Raw genomic sequence first — 16,562 nt, 5'->3', positions numbered from 1 at the left:
ATGCAAAGAGATATAACATCATCAGTGTTATAACAGTATCCTCACAGAAAAGTGTGAATTTCCCTACAGTCACATTTATCCAGAGACATACAAAACTGAATATAAGGACATTCTTTGTTGTTCTTTTTAAATCATTAATCACCTAAAATATTATACTTACAATTTTCTATAGTAGGAAGCATTGGCAACTTTAGCTGAAGAGTTGTATAGCACATCTGACACTAGATATAATCTTGCAATCTACAATAAAGAGTGTTCAAATTAAGTATTCTTTCTGGAAAATTCATGCATTTTCAGGATAATTTAAGTTATCTGGAAGTATCGAAATAGAACTAAGTGTAACGGTCATATTGTTAATAAATATGGTAAGAGGCAATTAGCCCGTTATGCTACCGGGGTACTAGCCCCTCTAACGGTATTACCTAGTATTACAAAGGACAGATCATGGCATTAAAATTTTTATTTCCATGTTTGAACGGACTATTCTGCTGTTTTCAACTTCACAGTATGGTATAGCATTCTTTACAAACAGGTTCAGAAAGAATAAAAATATGTAACAAAATCCCACAGGAAGAAAGCATACTTAAATTCAAGCCCACCTTTTAATACAAAGCCTCAATGCTATCTGAAACTTACAAAACAATGCTTGTAAATAATATGCACATGCTGTTAAGTGAGCTCTTCCTCCAAAAAACAAGATTATACAAAATCTCCACACCTTCTTAGGAAGAGGAGTCTTCAGAATGGACAGTGATTCTGTAATGCAGTCTACAATTTCTTCAGCAGCTTCTGCATTGTTTAGACAGAAAACCATTGCATCACCAATATCATTCTTCCGAGGCGTTAATCCACGCAATATTTCCTCCAATTTGTCCCTCTGTCTGAAATACCAGGAATTTTAATACTTTCAATATAATATTAACAGTACTTTGGGGAATATCCATTTAATAATGATTTAATTTTTCCATCTTTAGCACAAAAGTAATTTTAAGTATTTCTAAATTCTGTTGCATGAGTTTTTTCAGTGACTCATGAACATACGCATTCACATTACATAAATAAAGTGCAAGAAGTTCCCACTCAAGTCTTGACTACACAGAAATCAAGGAAAAACAACAGAGAAATACCTAATGCAGCAGATCAGTATCTGTAATAAAGTAGTTATCTTTCTGGATTTAGATTATGCCTAAATCAAAATGGGTAAATCTAAAGCATGCAAGTTATTTCTGCTACAGGATAAGAAACATTAGATTCAGAAAGCTAGTAAGAAGCAATTATTTCAGGTTTTCCCTGACCTCCATAGAAAGCACTTCCAAAAGAATATCTTTTTGAGCATTTCAAAAATAAAATCTAAGAAATAAATTACATATTAAAACCTCCAGAACCATGACTGGTATCCTAACTATGATGAAAAGAATAAAACAGGAAAAAAAATCTACATGCTCAGAACATGGTTGGAATAATAATAGCAGAATTAAGAAACTCATGTATATAATTTCCACTACCATAGCCATCCCCACCACACTTAAAATTCACAGCAAAGAACTCTGACAACCTGTCCCTTCCTGTTTATTAACAACTGCTCCCAATTTTGATTTCTAATTAAATTCATCAGTAAATTTAAGATTATAACAACTGTTTAGTTCATGAGATCATAACAATGTTGAAGAAGGTGCTATATACACCCACCAGACAGGAACAGAAAATGAGGAAAAACTCATCTTCCCAATCCCCTTGAAATAAAGGGTTAATAACTGGATTGAAAGGACTCATTGTTTAATGTTGACAAACCTAACCAAATCCAGAATGTATTTTGCAACAAGTATCATCAAAAGAGACTAACTGAAAAACACTGAGGTTAAGAGAATTTCTAAGTAATATTACGACAAGCATCATAACTATTTAGGGATGATGTATTATAACTACAAAAAAAAGAGAAAAACACAAGCAGATAAGCAATTAATACAGCACTATAAATTAATAGAAGTTCATACTCTTCCTTAAGTGCACCCTTCTTGTTTGGTTCCTCCACAAATGCTTCTGTTTCTTGCTCTTCTGACATCCCATGCAAGTATGGATTCAATGGTGGTGGCCTCCAAAATGATCCATTTTTGAACATACGGAAATCTTCTGTCCTCCACTTGGTTGGAGCATCTCCCTACAAAAAAACCACATGTATTTCTATTTTGGTGTTCTTTTATTTCATTATGCTTGAAATTATTAATTGTCACTAAATTTCTACTTGCCTGAAGAATCGAATAAAGCTTCCATCTATAATATACATGGGCTGGAGTCTGGTTTTCAAATAAAAACCTAAACCAGTGGGCAAAGAAAAGACAGAAAACATTACGAATTATTTAATTGAAGCAAATTCAAAGGAATAAAAAAATATAACTAAACCCTGTTCAGAATCCCACCTCAGCTACTGAGTGAACTCAAGACAGCTAAAATGATGCACACTCAACTACAGCACAGCTGTGCAGAACAAGTGCAACTGTTCCATGCACATAAATATCTAATCTGCAAAGCAGAGTGCAGAATTCCAAAGGTACAGTATTTCTCAGAAGTTAAAAGCAGAACAAACAGGGTCAGAAAGAACAACCGTGCAGCCCCACAGTAACGCAGAAGAATTAAGTGCAGAGAGTCACCACGGGAAAGAGTGCAACCTCAGCACAAGCGGTGCAGGAGCTCATAGTTACACAGTTAGGTTGTTCCAATCAAATACTAAGTGATGTGAAGTTTTCCACCAGTAAATTGTCTGTCAGAACACTCTGACAATATTGGGGGTGCAAGGAAAGGCAGCCCATTTTTAACAGCCGAGATATTTTGACCTGCATATTTTCTCAATTTGTATATAAAAATCACAATGAACTTTCACTTTCAACCTTACTGAAAATAAAACAGTTTTAAAAGGTCATTTAGTATCTCCCTGAAAAAGTTTTTCAGAGACTGAATTTCACAAGAAATTCAGAAATTGATCCCTTCTTATTCCACTAATGACAAGAAATGGTAATTATGACAACTTCCCTATGTCAGCTGAAGTTTAATTCTATTTGCATTGACATCAAAGAAAAATTACTCCCAGCTCTCGCTAAAGGTTAGAAATTAGGCTCCGGGAAGTCTGGACTTTACATTGAGTTAGTTTGGGAGGGATTTTTTTTTTTCCTTTTTTAAAAATGTATGTGCTACTGCTTCCACAGATGACTTTGAATCCCTCAGAAAAGTAGGCATTAAATGTAATCTATTATATATATTTTACATATATATAAATGTGTTCTATAGCACGTATATAGTATTTTATTTACTTATATGTACGTGTTAGCAACAACTGGAATAAAAGTGCATTGTTCAAAATGATAGCATAAGCATTTGTACAATTTGTAAGATTCAAATCTTCACGTGAAGCTAGACATAGTAAAACCAAATCTTATTAGTATTTCAGAAATGCAAAAGATTAGCAACAGTGAAAATAGTTAGTGCTATTTCAAATTGAAGCAATGTAATAAGCACCTGAACATTGGATTGTTGATTTCTCGGTTCATGATCATGGCTTCAAACATAGGTCCTTCCCGTACCACAAACTCTATCATTCGATGTATCAAAGCGAGCAAATTCCTACAACAACAACACAGTTAAAGAAAAATTGATTCAGACCTAACACTATGTAAAGCTACACTCCACCTAAGATACTACAACTCTGCAGGAGATTATTTTGCTGCATTGTTAAGAAAACTGTATAAAAGATAAGGTAACATGGAACATATTATAGCCTTGCATCATAGACACGGGCATTCTAAAATAAAGACATGCCTAGGAGTGGTGGAGTAAGAATTTAAGGAGACCTCTTCCCTGAATTTCCACGGCTTAACCTACAACCATCTCTTGCTCAGCAGAGCTTAATAGTCCTTATATATGAAAATGGACAACTGAACACCAAAGTACAATTAACTACCAAAAACTAAGCCCTCATCTAAATTGTCCAGAACTAAGACCAAAGTGTTAGCTAAAAGTTCTACAGAGGAACAAGTGGCTGAATATTATACTCAAAATTAAACACACATAGTTTTGAATATTCAGTAGAAACTGCACTCAGCTTTCAAACTACTCAAGTATGAAAGGAAAAGCAAATAGCCTTCTTGATGCCAAACAGGGAGATGGTTTTCTTAAATTTAGATAATCTCTTTTTGGTCAAGCCTCAACTATTGGCATAGAACAAAAACTGTCCATCATTTCTGTCATACCATCCAACATTTCCTCCCTCATACTCTCAAGTGAGCCAAATCACAATTTAAAAAAAAATATGAAAATCTGTATTTGTTTCATTCAGCACTACATACTGAGACAGGCATGAAGCTGATGTGAAGTGCACATTTTTCAAGCTACATCTGAAAATGCAGAGCCACTTACAAGCACGCTAACAGGTGACAGTCATATAAGCTTTATAGAGAACAGTGACCATCAGTTTCCAAACTTTTGGAGCTTTTTGGAAACAGGATCCTGAATTTTCAAATATAGATTACCTACATATATCAAAAGCTTCACAGCACATGTCCTTTGAATGTAATGCGAACAAAAATAAAACCAGATTTTTACGTTTTTAAAATTTATTTTCTTAGATGTAACAAATTGATATTGGTTCTTTACATGTATCTCATTTTCTTTTAGTGATTTTTTTAGTTAGTAAAATTCAAGAATTGTTACATGGAAAAAGCTTCAGAATTTTCTATCACTTCTTAGTAATGAGGTGATTATTTTCTATGAGTATTCAAAGTTCTGCCACAGATAAAATGCACTAGATAAAAAACTTCAACTTAAAAACGTAGTAATAAAAACCTACCCCTGCCATCTGCAAACTTAGCAAACATTCTCTTTTATACCACCTAGCATTAAATCTACCATTGCCTCAAATATTACACAAAAAACCAAACAGCTACCTACAGCTCATTTCTCCTGTCTGTTTGCTTTTTATAATCCCAGAAACATTGTAAAGAGGACACAATCTCAATATTCCGTAGCCATTTTATTTAAAGCAGTGTTCTGAAAGTCTAAATAGCAAGGCTTTTCTTGTTATATGAACTGTATTTGAAAACACCAGTAAGAAAAAAATTCACAATTAACTTTCAGGTCTCTGAGCTATTACACCATTCATTTATTTTAAGGCAAGTTCAATGGGATCCCTTCTGGCTTCCTACAGAACCATGTCATTGGTTTTAATCTAATTTTTATTTCAATGAGTACAATAAAAGTTGCATAAGAGCAGCTTATGCTTGAAAAAACATCTGCTTTGGAAGGACCCAAGTGTATGAAAAAAGATTCAGTACATCCTGTATCTGAAAGAGGATGTTACATGCACTTTGAGGTATAAGACACAACTACTTGAAAGTGAATTTCTCAGGAAAAAACTTGATTGTGTACACTCAGAGTTTTCCATTTTGTAAATACTTAGTAAGAGATGTTAAAAACCAGTACTGAAAATTTTCAAAAGGAGAATAATTAAATATATCCCACCAAAGTGAGCTGAAATTTCTGCATGATGTTATCACTGTGTAATAGTCTTAGCAGTTGTCACTAGCATCTTTGAAAGTCATCAGAAAAAAAACCTTATAGGTATTTTCAAATACATTTCAATTATCATGAGCTTTTCATATCATATGAGCTTTCAAAATGCTACAGTAAATAAAATGGAAACATTTTTCTCTGAAAGATAATTACTCTGTAAGTACTATACAGTTTTACAAAGTACTTTCTACTACTCAGTATGTTTCTCAGATCAAGACTCCTGACCACCCTAATTATTCATGTCTCACCCAACAAAAATTGTACCGTCCTAAGATTTCATTATCGTGCATTTGAGCATCTATTGATAAATGTTAACATACTACTATAACTAGCTTCACAAACCTCTTTCTCCCCCACACACACACACGAAAAAAAAGAAAAAAGGGACTTTGTGACAATTAAAACAGTGTAGTAAAAAGATGATAGTTTAAAGTGCATTATTTTAAAGTGTCATTTAGCTTAAGTTGGCCAACAGAAAAAAAAAGTTTTTCACTTATAATAAAACCACATTTATTGGAGCCGATCGTACCAATGTCTGGTCAAAAACTGTATACTTTCCCAATCCATCCCATGATGTTTTCCTGGTCCCCCGCTGCCGCAGACAGTTCAGCTGGTGTTGCTCACCAAGGCCAATGTCAAAGAGAATTTGGTAATCTTTTGTGCTTATTTACTTTTAAAACAGTGTTGTGTTCCTATGTTTGGGAAAAGGTTTTAGCTTAACTGAGCAAGAGTATACCTAGACTAGTGTGCAGGTAGGAGCACTAATGGGGACCAAAATGTAAGAATACCCTTGCAATACAGAACTACCTATTTTAGTGATGAAAATTATTAACTGTTGCACATTAAAAAAAGCAGAAATCAAAAGTGATTGTTAACTGAATTGATTCCAGATTGAACAAGTCAAAAAGAGAAAAAAGTAGTGTAGAAGAAAAAAAAAAGTAGAGGAGGGAAAAAAAAGTAGTAGTGTAGAAGGGAGGGAAAAAAAAAAAAAAGAGAAAAAACCCACAACACCACACTGGAAACAGCTGTATCCTAGCTACGAAGTACTCTAAGACAAGCTACTTCACTCTAGCGTTCACTCACAAAATTACCCTGCAACTATTTCTAGTGCTCAAATTAAATGCTCCTCACTAAAAAAAAAAAAAAAAAAAAAAGAGTTAAGGATAATAAGACTGTAAAACACACACATTTCTCTCAAGGTCATGAAAGAACCATTGCTCAATCAAGCCATTACCTTTTCCTCAACATCATCATTTGTCTTTAAAATTCCGAAGGGGAAATTTTCTATATTTAGATCAGTAATAATAAAGAAAAACATGTACCTTTCTGTTGGGATAACCACTTTGACTATGGCTTGCGACAGAGTCTGTATATGAAGTCACATCAGATAATAAACATAGAATATGTGAGTATTGTTAACAAGTAACAAGCAAAAATATACATATGCAATGAAAATACTACACATCTATCACAAGTTTTGCAGGCAATCACTGCTGTGAAGTTATAACTAAGCAATTACACAAAATGCAAATGGTTGTGTCAGTGAACCATAAAGGTTCACTAATTGCAAAGTATCAGAACATTCCTGTCAGAATGTACATTGATGCACTGAATAGGTACTACACTGAATATAATTAAGAAAGGAGTTCTTAAGTTTATGAAAAGGTTCTAAACTATTGGACTTGGATCATGTTGGTATTACTTGATTCCCAAGTCTTACAAAAAGCAGCCCTAACATTTAAGTGTCATTCAAAGAATCAACAAATTCTTACAAATGTAAATCAAGCTGATTTGTGATTACAAGATACTTACCCTTTTATCGGCTAATATTCCAGAAAAAAAAAAGTTTGAAAACTGACTCCATAAGTAGTATAAAATACTTACTCAATGTCCAGATTAATTACCTTCTATACAAAACACATCAACTCCTCTAGTGTAGAAATAATGCTACCCAAATTAAAACACAGTATTTTCTCTAAAGAAAACAATTTAGATACTGCAATTTGGCAGCCAACAAAATGGGGGGACGTAGGAGAAAAAAATCCAGGGAGCCTGGAGGGGGAAAATGATAGCCAGATACAAAGCAGCACTAAAATAAATCAAGACCCAATATACTGTACCCTAATACAGATATGAAACAAGAGCTTCAGGAATTAAGTAGGTTCCCTTGGGCTACAGCAGGGAGCCAACGAGTTTGTACACTAAGGGCCGCCAAAGTCATCCTGAACACGGCAAATCTATGAAGCCACTGAAATACTGTCACAGATGTAGTATTTAACAATGAGATATGGCCCAGGGTACTGTAAGTTACCTTCTCAAAATCTTCCTTATTTTTTGGTGGCGGTAACATTGGAGCATTAGGATTCTTCAATCTCTCCCTTGGCTGGGCATTAAAAGGCAGTCCTGACGGAGGAGGCGGGAGGGTATGCTCCATCATGGAAGGCGGAATGTATATTGGATGTGGTGGTATCGGTACAGCTTTGCCCCAGCCTAGCTTCATTTCAAATGACATAATCATCTTGCCTGCAAAAAGTGAAGGTGAATAAAACAAATCAAAAACACCATTACGTTATAAATTGGTTCTGCATCGCTCAAAGTTTTTCCATGTAAGTGCAGTGCTTAGGTTTGCCTGCCATGGTTTACTTTTTGCTTACATTTTTGATTACTGTATCACATCTATCGGACCACATCATGTGCAAATGAACACCTATTACATGAAATATTTAATTAATCTTCCCCCAATGTACATTTTCAGGAGACTACAGGACACTTATTTGACTTGCTGGGAGGAAAAAAATTAACATTTGATATTCAGCACATCAGAATGAACAGATTAAATTTTTAAATTATATTATTTATGCACTTCATTTCTTCAAAGTGTTTTGTTCATAATAACAAATTTCAAATTATGTTGTTCAAAACCAAACATAATAACCAATTAGAACTCCTACAAAGTGCAAGCCTACTTACTAATGGTCCTAGTAATGGACCCTTTTGAGTAAGCTACGCAAGGGCAACCTTTTGTCTTTTTATTTTGTCTAGGATGCTGACTTTTTATTTTCAGGCTTTTCCTGAACTGTAAGGACATTGCTTTCTTCACCACATAAGATGTTTTTTCTTCCTTTTTTTCAAATAGAAGATCGACAAGATAGTGTGTATGCAAAATTACATGCCTGGTATAGTACAGTCACCTCTTCAGTAATAGGAATTTAGCCATTATTCAAAAGACCATAACATATTTATCACCAATTACTGATTATATCCTGTGCACTAGTTAAATTTATTCACCAAAAAAATGTTTGTTGGTAAACAACTACAAGTACCAGATTCCGTCTTAAAATAGTCTTATTTAAAGAGGGATTATCAAACATTACCTCCCACTCACATCTCCAAAACAGTCAGAATTTTTACATCTTTGCCCACAGCAAAAGCCACCAGTATTCCCAGCCCCCGTGCATGCTACAGTTCGATGATATTCACCCACCAGTGAAACAGCCCCTGTAAACTAAAATCACTGCCAGTGTGGTACCTACTGGAGTTACAGCATACCTATCAGCATTCCTGCCTAATAAAACAACCTGAAGATATGTTTACAGTTACCCTTAATATTCCTACAAAGATAATGACAATTCCAAACTGTGAAATCTGTTTACCATTTAAATTCTTTAATGCTCTTTCAGCATCTCTCCTGTTCATAAAGGCAACAAAGCCACAATTTCTTTCTCTTGCTCTTTCTTCATCAGTTCTGGGCCACATAATTTTAACACTCGCTAATGGTCCAAAGCGTCCAAATTCTTGACATAACATCTCTTCATTCATCTGCATGAAAAAAGGTAAAAATTAGCATCTTGCTATTGTATTTCAAAGATACTAATTCATGTTATTGTCCAAGTGTCGAGATTTTAATTTTCTGAGCTTCTTGAAAAACACCACTTCATTTATACCTCCTCAATGCAATCTACTACAAAAATTTAAAGAATTTGAAACTGAGCGCACTCAAATTTTTGAGATATGATCCACCTTGCACAGAGATACCTATGGAAAAATAATTTTAACTGAGTGTTTTTGCATCTAGTAACTGCTAGCCTAAACCTTAACTTCTGCGGCATCATGTACAGAGCATTTATTCAAATGAATACTGCCTCTACAGTCACCCACTGTACCTAGTACACAGGTTTAAACATGTGTATGGTTTAAAATAAAACGTGGGCAGAATTGACACTGGAAAAAAAAATTAGCAGATCCAAGCATGCCAACACTACACTTCACTCCTCAGCTCCAAACTTACTTGAGGATTGATGTTTCCAAGATACAGATTTGTTGTGCTTGGATCTCCAACATCATGTGACCCTGGTGCATAATCATCCAGTACTACAATGATGGAGGAAAAGACAGGGAAAAAAAAGTCATAATCCTTGCTATGCATTTACGTGACAACGTTATATTGAATGAGAAAAGAATCTATATTACCACCAGACGATCTGTTTCTTCTTGAAGGAGCATCCACTGAATAAAAAGAAAATATATGTAATTTAGTCTACAAATTTTGTAGCCCAAACAAACATAAAAAATAACGTCTACTTACTTGAACGACGCTGGCCATCTGAATCTGACTGGGGTGGTTCAAAACGACTTAATCTACCTTTTGTTTTATGTCTTTCATCACGCTCCTCTTGTATTCTACAAAACAAGTTTAACATAGGTAAAAATTTAATACCATTTTGAGCTTTGTATTCTAAAATTTTTGATTGACTTTAGAACTATGAGAATTTTTAATATTAAACAATGGGCTTATTAAAAATTTCAAATCGCCAGTATGTTTGAATTTCTGTTTAATCACCTGGAATGTATCTACAAGAAACATTCCAGCTGCATGCTTCCTCATTCATACTGTCAGGGTGTTTTAATCTCAGACAGTTTACAAGACCATAAATAAGAAATGTGCTTTGAAAGAGAGACCCAAATTCCACACCCAACTGCCAGAGATCCACTGACCATTCAGATGACTTTTCAAGATGCTCGCAACTCCTTAGTGTCTATTTCTCCTCCCACCTTTCTTAAGCCTTATTCATTTAGGATGTCACCTTGTAGGATAAGACACCCCACATGACTATTTCCAGAACATACAGGATCTCATCTCAAGTTTATATCTCCAAGGATAGTACTCACACAAGTAACTATTCGGTTCTTGGTAGTTTGGCCTTAAATCCTGGTACGAAGATATTGTGTACCAGGAATACACAGCTGTCAATTCAATTCATTTACATCAACTAATGAACAGACAACAGTAAAGTTCAGACACTACCCACAAGAGCCATTTACGGATTTATAATGCAGTACCTATTGTTTTCTAATACATACAGATTATTTTGTTTTCCATTTCTAACATCAGAGCAAATACATGGCACTCAGTTACATTCAATATGTGTGCTGCTCTTTCTGTTGTATTACACATTCAAAAGTGAAAGAATCCATTTTTTTAAGCATTATTTAGCTTGGTTTTTAAAATTATGCAAGCTGAAGAACATCTCAACTTCAATTACAAGTCTTATTTCTGCATTAATACAAAAGCTCATGCTACCTCATGCTACAATTTCTCTGGATATACTTTTAAAGACACTGACAAAGCTCTATTCTTCCTGAGTCTGATACACAGTTCAATTTGCTACATCCCTATCAAGAGAAAAGTCCACACCAAAAACCTGAACATCCTCACCCATTACAGTACCTACCTGTTTTGCTGTATCTTCACTAACTTTAACAATGCATGAGACCATGTTAACAAGTGTTCTCACTTACAGGCTCACACTTGCTAGTTTTTAACAAAGTTGCATCCCAAGTTCCACTTGTAAGCAAATAGTGACAGCAGCCATCAGAGAAACAAACCTAGGTTTCCATTTTTTTTTTCCTGGTAGATGGCTGGTTGATTCAATCGTCAAAGCTTCTATTCACAATTAACTGATCCAAAAGTCATCTTCAATAGCTTTGGAAGCATAGCCAGTCATTCACTTACTGGGATCTCCGAAATACTTTATGCATTTATATGTAATTTTTTTTGGTTAATTGCTCTGGATATTCTGCTGCTCAGGAAGGCAGTACCAAACTGTTTCAAAGGTCACAATCAAACACCTCTCAAATCAAACATCAATTTAAGCCAGCACGCATACCAGGCTTTTTCATTTGTTTCTGATCATTTTATAGCACCTGGTTGATGCTAGATTTCAACACAGAAGTGTTTTTCAGCAATAGCGGTAAACACTTCCTATCACCAACCAGCAAAAGAAAGGGCAGAAGTATCAAGAAACAACAGAGAACTAATTAGATGGCAAATGATTACCCAGCCAAATCACAGATACCTATACCAAGCATCTACCAGCACAGGTTCATATTCTGTTTAATTATCATTGCCATTGTTAATTAAGTTATATCACTCCACAAGCATTCGGAGGGGGGGAGGATGGGACGGGACGACAGGGACCCAAACCAAAAGAAAAACCTACTTTAGGAAACAGCTTAGCAAGAATGATCCTAAATATTGCTGGTAAAAACTTGCATCTCCTTTATTTACAGTAAAAATTAGCCAAACTTACTGCTTTAATTCTTCTTTAAAAAGTTCCAAATTACTCTTCTTCTTTTCCTTCTCTCCTTTCTTCAAAGGCTAAAATGAAAGATGTATCAGCCAACATTTCAGCAGGTAAAAATGAAACATAAATAAAAATTCTATGTGTATAACAAAATTTTAGATAATTTCCATGCATATTTTACCCACAGCTTTCAAACCAAGAAAACTACAGGAAGGAAAAAAAAAAAAGAACACCAAAACAAACAGACTTGAAAACATTAAGACTGAGCACTATCAAACACAAATCTAGAAGATATAAAGTTAAGGATAGCTTAAACTAAACTTTGTTACTGCTCATTATTACAGTGCAGCATGTGTGATCAAACACACTCTCTACAACATACAAATTTAAAATATCTATGATGTATTTTGTCAGTTTGTTCCACTTAAACTTAGAAGCTGACTATACCCCTGGCAAACCATCATGCTCTAATTAAATTGATATATATAGGTACATATATATGTAAATTATTTTACATATATATTCAATTATTTTATCGACAGACAAACATTCTATGTGAAAAGAATTTCCTTCTCTTGCTTCCTTTTGGATATAATACAGGTCTGAAGAAAGTTACTCTAAATAGTTCAAGATTCTCAGAAAAAAAAGAGTCTTGTATTACAAAGAATATGGATATTGTAATACTTTTTTTTACTGTAATATATGTACCTTAACTAACTCATGTGAACTCTTCAACAACATTGCTTTTATATAACCAAATTTAAATGAAAACGTTTCCAATAGGCAGACATACAAAATACTGTGTTACACACTACAGCTTTGGAAAAACTGGACTTCCTACTCACCCCAGGCAAAGTTGTTTGTTTGTTTTTGTTTTTGGGGAGGGTCTGCCAAATAAATAAAATCATTTTTACCTCATTATCTTCAATCACCATTGGACAGGGCAAGTGAGTAAATTGATTGTATTACTTGATAAGTATTTATGACAAATTTGAAAAGCAGTAATATTCTTACAGTACAAACACTTGCATACGACAGAACAGAGCTCAGCATAATAAAAAAATGCTACAATTCATTTCTGTAACTGTAGAGCTTTACATACAATGAAAATCAACACTGCCATCCAATATTATCCCACTAGTGTAAATTTGAGTTTTGTTTAAAGCTGGAGGGATGCTAGGATGGGATTACCCATAATTATCACATTACATGTCATTTCCCACCCTAACAGGCAGCATCATGTGTTTCATTTAAGCTTAAAAATTGTAGTAAGCTCTATTAAAACTTTTTAAAAACATCCAAGACATTACACTTTACACATATACAGTAGTAACAGTAATCATATGTAACTATCACTTGACTTGAAGACTAAGTTTGTTCATAATATTTTCATTACTTCTTATGATGAAATCTCATTTTATCAAAAAAAAGTATGAAACCATGCCGGAGTCAAAATAAATTAAACCAAGGTGTTCAGCTTCAAAAATGTGCAAGTTCTACAACTTATTTGATACAACTCAAAGAGCTAAAAGGACTTCTTAAACTTCACCAAAAAAAAAATTCAGAAAACATCATCAAGAAAAACTTGGATCAATGCAAAGGTCAATTTTCTTTTTAAGTTATAGAAACCTAAAAACAGATGGCAGCAAGAAGAATTGCTTCTAAAACTTCACAAATTCTCAGGATTGGAGATACTGTTACTTTGCAACAGTCACTAAATTTGTATTCATGAGAAGTCTGTCTCAATTTGCAGAACAGTAAAAACATACAGCAGCCAAAGTGCAGTACAAGGTATATCATGCTGCATACAGGGCTACTAGACCTTTGCATTTCATCCTCTTGTTATTTGCTACGGGATTAAGCAAACCAAAATTTGCACCTTGTTTTAATACGTGATAAATGCAGCTTGAACTACTCTGCAAGATCACACAGACCTTTTCCTAACCACTTCTAAATACTTCCTAAATATGGGGTTAATATTCAAATAAAACTTACAGGCTTTTTGGTTTCTATCATTAAGAGGGATGGAGGCTTCTCATTAGATGGCTGGCTTGGTTGATTTTTTTGATCTGAAAATCGTGATGAAGGCTTATAGATTTTACCCCTTTTTTCATCTGTTTCATGCTCCTCTGAAATTAAAAACAAGTTGTATTAACTAATGCTGCACAATACTGTTCATTAGAAAGAATGCTATTCTGTAGTCTTGTTCATTCGATTCAATATATTACTTCATTTTAAAAAGTGACAGTACAAACTTCCTGTAATTTAGCATCTTTTAATACGAAGAAAAAGAACAAAGATTAGGTATTTTAAAACAAAGCATTTTTTACTTTGAAGTTTAAAAGACAAATCACGCCACTACCTACTGAGGGAGTCAAAGCATAAAGTCAATTTAACATCAAGTTTCCTTTGCTGCTTCTAATGTAACCAATTAATTTTAAAATGCAATTCAAATCCAATCTTCATCTTTACTCAAAGCCAAATGATCTACCACCACCCCACCTCCCCAAAAGCAAAGATTTGTTATACCTTTAGATGCATTAACGATTCCTCCTCTTACAAATGTTTTCACTTTATTACCATCACTTCCTTCAAAGGCAGCAAGGAATTCTTCATATATTTCTGCAGCAGCCTTCTCATCCTCCTACATAGCAAATGTTAATCTATTTACTATCATCACAGAACAACCTTCACTAGACAGCTACTCTTAAATTAGCTAAGTGACATTCCTTTTATTATCTAGAGTTCATGCTACAAACAGCATCAAATGAGTTTCCATATTAGACAGAATTCAAATTTCTGAGATGTGGGAAGAACACTCCACATAATATATAAAGCAAATAAGGCCTGTATGCTCAAACATGACTGTTCATTTACAAGAGTTTACATGGCAATTTAACATTCAAAAGATGCCAAATAGAAAAGATCGTATGGAAGACCAGCATTATGAGACCTAAGTATCAGAGAACAGTACATATTCCATCTTACCCGCTACGATCCAACCCATGTGACTGAAGGAGGTTAATAGGATCACCTTTATGTATTTCCCAGAGAAGTTAATTCAGTGACTTAATAAAGTTGAGAGAGATACTAAATTTAGCACTACCATGTTTATTTATGCTAGTATTCCCAACAACCTGGCAGGAGATATTTCACTGAAATATGGCAAGAGTTGTCTGTGTAAAGTTCAAAGCCCAAAATTTTTAAAACTTCCACCTTACCAGTTATAAGCTACATATTTCCTAAAATTTGGATGCTCCTGAGTACCCTAAAATTCAGTATCAAATGTTAATGTTTTTATTAATTCCAAAAAGAAGTAATTAAACAAAAATATGTTTTAGAGAATAACAAGGGCACTTATCAACACAATTTCAGAGATGACAGGTACTCTTTCTAATTACTGAAATCCAATGATAGAGAGCAAATGAAGAACAGAAAACAACCTAAGGTGATGGCTGTCTTCATTTTAAGCAATACAACAATCAATGGATTGTTGTAATTCAGTATTTCAGGAAGCCAGAGAACTTGATTTCTCACACAGAAGGAAAGAGAAGCAAGCCCCTTTATCTTAAAGCCACAGATGCCACGAACAAATTCAACGTGTAAAAATACAATTCACTCTCATTCTTAGAAAGCGAAAATTATCAAAATAAATAAATTTGGTGGTAAAACTGGTTGTAATCTAAAAGAAAACTTATTTCAGCTCTGCATACAAAATAGAATTTTCATTGTATACCATTACCTTCTTTTTTAATTCTTCTTGCTCCTTCTTGCTCAGAGTCCGTTTGGCAGCACTCATTTTGCCTATACTGAATGCTTTGAGTTTGCTTTCCATTAGAGGCTGCAAAAGGAGTAAGAAAGCAAACATTAAACTGTTTACAAAACAGTTTAAAAATGTTACTCTCTACCTTGGTCTAGACCAGAAATTTTCTACCTGAAGCCACTTAACCTAAACAAAACAAAGAAAAGGCTTCCTGTACTTCTCTCTGAACTTGCCATTATCAAACACAAGCAAAAAATACAAATCACTGTTGTTTTTTTTAAAAAAATCATCCTTGGTTTAATGAGAAAGCTTTTAATACACCATGCAAACACAGCTGATACCTGAAGGGTACTTGCTGGAACAGCCTGGAGACCTTATCACTACTCAAGACAGTTTCTAAACCTTTGGAAATATATGCTTTGCACTATAGTTCCTTTTTGACCATTGCTATTTCCAGGGGGAAAAAAAAAGGGGGGGGGGGGGAGATGGGGGGTGTTTCTAGTTCTAGTTACTAGTTAACTAAAATGAGAGACCTCACATTAAGCTCCTAGATTCTTCCTGGTTTAGGTCATTTAACCTTCACTGCCCCCTTCTTGAAACTCTGATGAAGGAAGGACTCCACGTAACAGTCATTTCTGGAGAGTATGGTATTAGAG

The 16,562-nt window shown here is 34.4% G+C and overlaps 1 protein-coding gene across 12 annotated transcripts in view; it reads right to left on the bottom strand.

Moving 5' to 3' along the window:
* U2SURP (U2 snRNP associated SURP domain containing) overlaps window positions 1–16,562 on the bottom strand; it is a 46,854-nt gene that overhangs the window by 19,851 nt on the left and 10,441 nt on the right. For 2 of the 12 annotated variants that reach the window (XM_075098868.1, XM_075098863.1), the window contains exons 3-18: window positions 15,886–15,984; window positions 14,673–14,787; window positions 14,139–14,272; window positions 12,989–13,030; window positions 12,150–12,217; window positions 10,145–10,239; window positions 10,030–10,065; window positions 9,848–9,930; window positions 9,213–9,378; window positions 7,871–8,082; window positions 6,882–6,925; window positions 3,511–3,615; window positions 2,243–2,313; window positions 1,995–2,154; window positions 719–881; window positions 161–240 (exon numbers count right to left, since the gene is read on the bottom strand). In XM_075098868.1, the coding sequence (XP_074954969.1) occupies window positions 161–240; window positions 719–881; window positions 1,995–2,154; window positions 2,243–2,313; window positions 3,511–3,615; window positions 6,882–6,925; window positions 7,871–8,082; window positions 9,213–9,378; window positions 9,848–9,930; window positions 10,030–10,065; window positions 10,145–10,239; window positions 12,150–12,217; window positions 12,989–13,030; window positions 14,139–14,272; window positions 14,673–14,787; window positions 15,886–15,984 (1,673 nt within the window). Of the gene's footprint in view, window positions 1–160; window positions 241–718; window positions 882–1,994; window positions 2,159–2,242; window positions 2,314–3,510; window positions 3,616–6,881; window positions 6,926–7,870; window positions 8,083–9,212; window positions 9,379–9,847; window positions 9,931–10,029; window positions 10,066–10,144; window positions 10,240–12,149; window positions 12,218–12,988; window positions 13,031–14,138; window positions 14,273–14,672; window positions 14,788–15,885; window positions 15,985–16,562 lie in introns of all 12 variants that reach the window. The other 10 variants (XM_075098858.1, XM_075098864.1, XM_075098860.1 and 7 more) reach the window with 7 other exon arrangements.

Source organism: Phalacrocorax aristotelis, chromosome 7, assembly GCF_949628215.1.
Source record: "Phalacrocorax aristotelis chromosome 7, bGulAri2.1, whole genome shotgun sequence".
NCBI lineage: Eukaryota > Metazoa > Chordata > Aves > Suliformes > Phalacrocoracidae > Phalacrocorax > Phalacrocorax aristotelis.
The sequence above is the reverse complement of the archived record's forward strand: the minus strand, read 5'-3'. Positions and strand labels throughout refer to the sequence as shown.